This window comes from Sinocyclocheilus rhinocerous, unplaced genomic scaffold (genome assembly GCF_001515625.1).
Source record: "Sinocyclocheilus rhinocerous isolate Xijiao unplaced genomic scaffold, SAMN03320098_v1.1 scaffold820, whole genome shotgun sequence".
In the NCBI taxonomy this organism is placed as follows: Eukaryota; Metazoa; Chordata; class Actinopteri; order Cypriniformes; family Cyprinidae; genus Sinocyclocheilus; species Sinocyclocheilus rhinocerous.
The window spans coordinates 1,456,763-1,463,822 of record NW_015670386.1 but is presented as its reverse complement, the minus strand read 5'-3'; the positions used below and the strand labels follow the sequence as shown (position 1 = coordinate 1,463,822).

The 7,060-nt window shown below is 37.1% G+C and overlaps 2 protein-coding genes across 6 annotated transcripts in view; both read right to left on the bottom strand.

Annotated features, from left to right (window-relative positions):
* The window catches only part of calcoco2 (calcium binding and coiled-coil domain 2), a 10,236-nt gene extending 7,649 nt beyond the window's left edge, over positions 1–2,587 (bottom strand). Inside the window, exons 1-2 of the mRNA XM_016546116.1 lie at positions 2,378–2,587; positions 1,830–2,033 (exon numbers count right to left, since the gene is read on the bottom strand). Of these exons, the coding sequence (XP_016401602.1) occupies positions 1,830–2,006 (177 nt within the window). The 5' untranslated portion in view covers positions 2,007–2,033; positions 2,378–2,587. The remainder of the gene's footprint in view (positions 1–1,829; positions 2,034–2,377) is intronic.
* Positions 2,588–4,045: 1,458 nt separating this feature from the next.
* The window catches only part of stx4 (syntaxin 4), a 10,813-nt gene continuing 7,798 nt past the window's right edge, over positions 4,046–7,060 (bottom strand). The window contains exons 8-11 of one of the 5 annotated variants that reach the window (XM_016546150.1): positions 6,110–6,247; positions 5,845–5,955; positions 4,541–4,651; positions 4,046–4,432 (exon numbers count right to left, since the gene is read on the bottom strand). In XM_016546150.1, the coding sequence (XP_016401636.1) occupies positions 4,376–4,432; positions 4,541–4,651; positions 5,845–5,955; positions 6,110–6,247 (417 nt within the window). In that variant the 3' untranslated portion in view covers positions 4,046–4,375. Of the gene's footprint in view, positions 4,433–4,540; positions 4,652–5,677; positions 5,757–5,844; positions 5,956–6,109; positions 6,248–7,060 lie in introns of those variants that run through there. The other 4 variants (XM_016546151.1, XM_016546153.1, XM_016546152.1 and 1 more) reach the window with 4 other exon arrangements.

The window sequence follows — 7,060 nt, the reverse complement described above, 5'->3', positions numbered from 1 at the left end:
ACTCCAAAACGGGGTGGGAGCTCCAAAATAGGGCGTGGCTTCCTCCCATTGACAGACCAAGTAGGTATAACTGGAGTAACTAAAAAGGTGCAATTGTCCGGTGAGGTCCGGTTGGGAAGTTACGGAACGGCCCGGCTCGGCGATCTCATATCGCATAATCTTATTAACTGCTTATCTCCTGAACTTTCTTTACCAGGCTATTCAGCGCCAATCCCGCCATGCAGTCAATTTCACTGGTTAAGGTTATGGTCAGGTGTGGGGTAGGTTTAGGGGTTAGCATTTTTTGTAGCATAGTGTAGGAAATCAACACTGTGATTGACACAACCAATAAAATCTTTAGAATCAGCTGTGGGGCGGAGTTTCCACTGAACTGGATAGAGAAAAAAGTGCATGTGCCTGTCTGTCAATGGGAGGAAGCCACGCTCTATTTTGGAGCTCCCACCCCGTTTTGGAGTTCCCGCCCCCATTTGGAGATCTCCAGGCTGCAGATATTCCCTTCTCGAGGTCCTCGCTGCAGCCAGGTATCACAGTATGCATTTCGCACCAATCAGCGAGCGTTAATGGCAGAGGGGGAAACCAGCATAATTTTCAAAATATTACTGTTATTGTGCCATGAAATGCAGTTCTAAGAGAATTTCAGGAGAGAATGTAGTTGTTTAAAACTCAAATCTGCGGTTTATTTATAAAGATAGCGCCTATTTGAAAATGTGCTTCGCCGATTTCGGAGACGTGAGATCCACGCGATCACCGGGCGCTCAGTGCTCATGTATCCGCCTAGAGCAGCCTCACCGCGGCTAGTCCTTCTGACACTTGCCGCTGGCTCTGATGTCTCTGTAGTGGTTGAACATGAGGTAAAATTCGTTTTGGGTATATCAGGTAATATTTGGTCTCATGAATCTATTATTTCTTCCAGGTCATATCGTTTTGGCTGAGCACAAAGTTATGTTTCATAAATTATTTATTTATTAATCGTAATACAACGCTGACTTTGTTGCATACATTTGACTGAATTGTTTGCTTTTGTCTTTATTTCCTATTACATAAGTCTCTTATACTTTATACTTATACTTTTATAGTGGCTATTATTGTTCATTAAAACAAGTTAAACTGACATTTAACAAAAAAGGCAGAGTTGTGCTTAATTTCATTTTATTATACATACAGTGAAGATAATCAAAGTATGTGCACATATTACCTAAACCACATATTAATGTTTGATGTTTTTAAAATGAAAACGAAAAGAGGGTTGTATTTCATATTTTGAAGAAAACGAAAAGGCAGTGGTGTTTATCATTTCGTATTGTAATGCGTGTACGCGTTGCATGAACCACATTTTTGTGGCTATTAATATTTTAAATGAAACAGAAAAGAGGCAATTGCTGTTTGATATATTTCGTTTCACTGTAATGTATGTACATTCTCTGAACTACATTTTTGCAGCTATTAATATGTTTAAATGAAAACAAAAAGAGGCAGTGGTGTTTGATATCATATTTCGTCGTATGTAAATACATATAGTGTATAGTGTACTACATATAGGCTATAGTGTAGATAACCGGAGTAAGGCGAGCTGACTGACGTTATCAAGTACGCTGCTGTTCCTCACGTCCCCAGGAGTTCGCACTCCCCCGAGTCGTACTTGCGAAGTCCGAACTTTGCGTACTTGGTATTGAGAAACGGCCCAGGTCATGCAGTCTCCACTAATGAGCTGATGAGTTGAATCAGGTGTGATAGATGAGGGAGACATACAAAATGTGCAGTACTCAAGGACAGGTTTGAGAACCACTGCAATACAGGAAATATAGTGTATGCTGTTACTTCTTACACACCTTATAGATACCGATCCAGTCGCTCGGGTTGGGCTTCACAGCACCGGTCAGGGTGTACCGGCACGTAACTGCGGTGTTTGGCGGAAATGATGGAGGAACATCGTTGAAAACTACCTGCGAGTACGATGAAGTCTCCATTATAACGGGGGCCGTCTCTTCCTCCGTTCCGTCATTCATCCCGGTGTTTATGTGGGACACAGTCACCTTTCAATGCCCCAAAAGATTATTTTAGTCAAAAGCTTCTTTATGCTTGGTTTTGCCGTTGTTGAGTTATTCTTTCACTTTCATTATGTAAGGGCGTAACGAGGACAAACAAAAGCGACTCGACTGACAACATGCTAGATTTGTTTGATTTTGTTACATAGGTATATAATAAAATATTGTTTAAACACAAAAAAGTGTTTAAGTAAACACGACACGGCTTGTAATCTTAAAATGAAAACTTTTTATAGTTTCAAATCAGTATAAAACATTGGACAAACCAACGCTTTGGCGTGTTAATTTGGTGATATTTTCACAATAAACAACTTCCATAAATAAAATGTTACCTGAACCTCCTTCTGTCGCCGTGTTGAACAGGCGGCGAGATACACGGCAGTTGCTATAAATGGAAGCAAACTAGTAAACACAATCTGGGAGATGTAGTTCTATGGGCAGGTCGGTGCCAACTACGACTGTCCAAATGAAACTACTGGGGATTCCCGTGTATTATGTCATACAGAGCTATGAGTTATGAGGGGACTAGTCTCATGGTTTTTCCTTCTGGAGCATCAGTGAGCGTTTGAACCTTCTGTAATAGTTGCATATGAATCCCTCAGTTGTCCTCCGTGTGAAAAGATGGATGTCAAAATCATACAGTCATTGTTGGAAAGAGTTCAAATGCACAAAAATGCTGGAAAACCAAATAATTTGTGGGACCTGAAGGATTTTTTTTTTTGAAGAACAGCAGGCAGTTTAACTGTTCAGGTTCAGGACAAACAAGGGACTCAAGAACAACTATCACTAAACAAACAAAACAAAACACAGCTGTGGATCATTCAGGTAACTAAGAACACAATAAAGGGGGTGTAAACTTTTGAATTTGAATTTTTATAAATTCAACCATTATTTTCTTTTGTGGACGATATGTAAACTGAGTCCCTCAGTTGTCCTCAGTGTGAAATGATGGATTTTAAAATAGTACAGTTATTGTTGGAAAGGGTTCAAATACACGAAAATGCTGGAAAACCAAATAATTTGTGGGACCTGAAGGATTTTTTTTTTTTGAAGAACAGCAGGCAGTTTAACTGTTCAGGTTCAGGACAAACAAGGGACTCAAGAACAACTATCACTAAACAAACAAAACAAAACACAGCTGTGGATCATTCAGGTAACTAAGAACACAATAAAGGGGGTGTAAACTTTTGAATTTGAATTTTTATAAATTCAACCATTATTTTCTTTTGTGGACGATATGTAAACATCTTTTATGTGAAATATCTTATTCATGTTAGTACTAAATAAACAATACCATGCATTGTGTATGATCCCTCTTATTTTGGTAAAATAATTAACATTTAGCAGATTCTGCAAGGTGTATGTAAACTTCTTCAACTGTATATCATCCAATCAGTTGTATTTGAACAGTAAAAAGGGAATTCAAATATCAAAATTATTTAAAAAAATACGGTAAGACAAGAAAAACATTACAAACAATCAAATATATAATATGTACTTTATTTAAAAAATTACAATTTTACATCAGAATGAATGAAATGTGTGGCAGTATGTCTACAGGCTGCAAACTGAAACCAAATAAACTGCATTCTTGGTGATCTCGACATTTATAGTGCCACACAGTGGGTACTCCATATATTACTGCTCAAGAAAAGGCACCAAGGTTGAGGCACTAAACAAGTAACTGTACATAATCAGTTCTTAAAAGTGCATGTCTTTACTGGGACAGAGCACAAATGAGTTAAAATATACATATGCGACATGTCATTGTGTGACCAAGTAGTATTTTGAAAGGTAGTTACTATAATGCAAAGCAGAGTATAAAATTATATATATATACAGATGACCATGAATGCTATTTTTAGCGAATTTCGAGTTTGAAATGGCATTACAAAAGGATAAATCACAACAGATAACACAAAATACATCTTATAAACATATTAGGGCAAAGACAAATAGCCCATCACTCAGAGTTCTTGAGCTTGTCTCCGAATGGAAGCGTTATATATTAGGAATCTCATTAGCATTTCTTCTTCATCTACCCTATATGACCATGTTTTAGTGTTGGTGTTGCAAATGAAGTCCACCATCTTGGAAATACAGTCAGTAAAGCAATCAGTTAATTCAAACCGTTTTTACCATGTAACTTTTTAAATGTCCAAGTGGTGCAGCAGATACATTTTCAGGAAATTATAGGACAAAACAGCTAAAACAACAGATCAACAATTTAGAATTTAAGCAAATGGAGCTACCAAAACAGTTGGGATACCAATAATGGTCATGTTTACACATGGCGATGTTGTTTGTTAGAGGGACTTCAGGAAGACTGTTTAGGTAGAAAAAACCCAGTGCTTGACGGGCAAAAATAAATCTAATAAAGGAAAACACTGTAAAGAAAATGGATACATGATTTAAATATCAAAATGACAGAACTGTAACACATTTGGGCACAAAGGGATAGTTCACCCAAAAATGAAAATTTGCTGTTTACTCACCCTCAGGTCATCTAAGATGTAGGGGACTTTTTTCTTCAGGAGAACAGTAAAGAAGATTTTTGGCTGAAACGGTGATCCTTGATGATTCATAAAATGCAAGTCAGTTGCTGCCTGTCATTGCAAATAAAAAAAAGGCATATCGAACACAAAATTAATACCTGTGGCTCCTGACAATATCTTGAGGTCTTATGAAGCAAAATGATCAGTCTGCGCATGAAACTAAACGTTTTTTTACAACATTATTACCTGTAATCCATAGCCTCAGTTAAATGGTCCTGAGTGATGTCCAGTTTGCAAACAAATCATTCTTTTGAACCGGTTGAACTGAACTGTCTGAAACAGTTTGTGGTTTGAGCAGCACAGATCTAGAAGTTACTCAATCAAAACTCACTTTTGGACATGACTGACAGTCAACTCCGACTTGAAATCAGCCAAAATATCGGTGTATATGATTCTATGATGTTTTTTGCCAACTCATTCAGCGATCCAGTCCTCAAACAGTCATTGAAATGTGAAAACAGTTCTGACTCGGACTGAAGAGCCGGTGATGTGTGCATGAACCAAGCAGTTGTATGAAGGGGCGAAATTTAATTATTTAGCTGATGAACACAAGTTTAGTCACTGTATATGCATTAGACATGTAAAACATCCACATTTCAAATTATTATTGGGTGCTTTAATAATACAATTGTGTATATGTTACATCCTTGCGTGATTATGTAAAAGAACTATTGAATTGAACCAGTTAATTGAAACGAACTGTCCGAAAAATAATTGATTTCCCTGTTGCCTGAGGCTATTGATTACAGGTAATGTTGTAAATAATGTTCAGGTTCTTGTACAGACCGATTGTTTCGCTTCATAAGAGCTCAGTATATCGTCAGGAGCCACAGGTGTTAATTTGGTGTGCCTTGATATGATTTTTTTTTATTCTCAAAAATGGCCGTCCACTGAGTTGCATGTTATGAATCACCAAGGACCATGGTTTCAGCTAAAAATCTGTTCTACTGAAGAAAAGAAAATCACCTACATCTTGATGGCCTGAGGGTGAGTAAATGTTCAATTTTGGGTGAACTATCCCTTTAAATAGCTTGCATAAAGTTAACATTCAAATTCAATACAATTGATGGAACTTACCTCAACCTAAACTGACAGCCAGGATAATGGCTATTATTACAATTAAAATAGCAAGGCATAAGGCAATCCATATTTTTTTCTGTGAAGAAGAAATGTGATAATTCACACTGGTCAATGATGTAATGATATTGTCAATAAATCAATAATCATATTAATAAGTTACTCACCTTGTGCACTTTTTTTGAAGTTTCTACAGCAGCAGCTGTGTCAGCAACAGCTTTCTCCACGTAGTTATGGGAACTCTTAATGTTCTCCTCAATCCGGTCCACCATTTCACCCTGAAAATGTTTTTTTTTTTTTTCACATAGAATACAGATTTCAATTAAAATATGGACAAAAATAACATTAAATGAAACAATGTTTTTTAAATGATAAAACATCATGGTTTTATTAGACATCTGAGGAATGAACTAACCAGTGTGTTCATCTCACCTGTGCTTCCACCTCCATTGCAAGGTACTGAAACATATCATGTAGCTCTTTAATACTTTTCTCTAGCTTGATTATCTCATCATGCCGTGACTCAATCTCGTTCAGAGCCTGTCTGGTAGCTTTAGCATCATTCAAAATCTACAAGAAAAAATTGATTTTTAAACAAGGGTTCAAGACACTGAACAGGATTTTTCATGTGATCACATCATGTGACATATAGGACACTATGGTGAAATGTTTCATGGTGGTGATGCTTCATTTCAGGCAAAGGGGTTGTAAGGGTTCTGAATATATTTGACAGTAATCAAAAGTCTAAAAGAGAAGTGGAAATCTATAAAGGAGGTACTGAAAATGAGGGGCATTTACTTCTAGCATTGCTTTTAATGATGTTGACAGCCCAGATTTCCTTTATCTGGAATAACAAGGCAATAACACTAAAAGATACTTTGTCCAAAGGTGCCCCCAGCATTCTTAGTTCCAACTGTAGGCCTTTGCCTAATATTTCTTGTTTTTACTGCTTCACAAGAAACTCTGAAAGAGAAGGGGCAGAAAACAGGAAAATGTCCCTATTTATTATAAATGATTATATCATATTATAGGCTAATCAACTTCATCAAAAGCAAGAAATAACAATTACATTTTAGATGGAACAGTTCCCAGAAGGATCTTACCAAATGAAACGCATCCATTCCAAAGAAAGCAAAAGAGAAGACTAGAAATGTGACATTTAAAGGGATAGTTCACCCAAAAATGAAAATTCTGTCATTAATTACCCTCATGTCGTTCCAAACCCGTAAGACCTTCGTTCATCTTCGGAACACAAATTAAGATATTTTTGATGAAATGTGAGAGCTCTCAGACCCTGCATAGACACAGCAACGCAACTGTAATGTTCCCAGGTCCAGAAACGTAGCAAGGACATCGGTAAAACAGTCCATGTGACATCAGTGG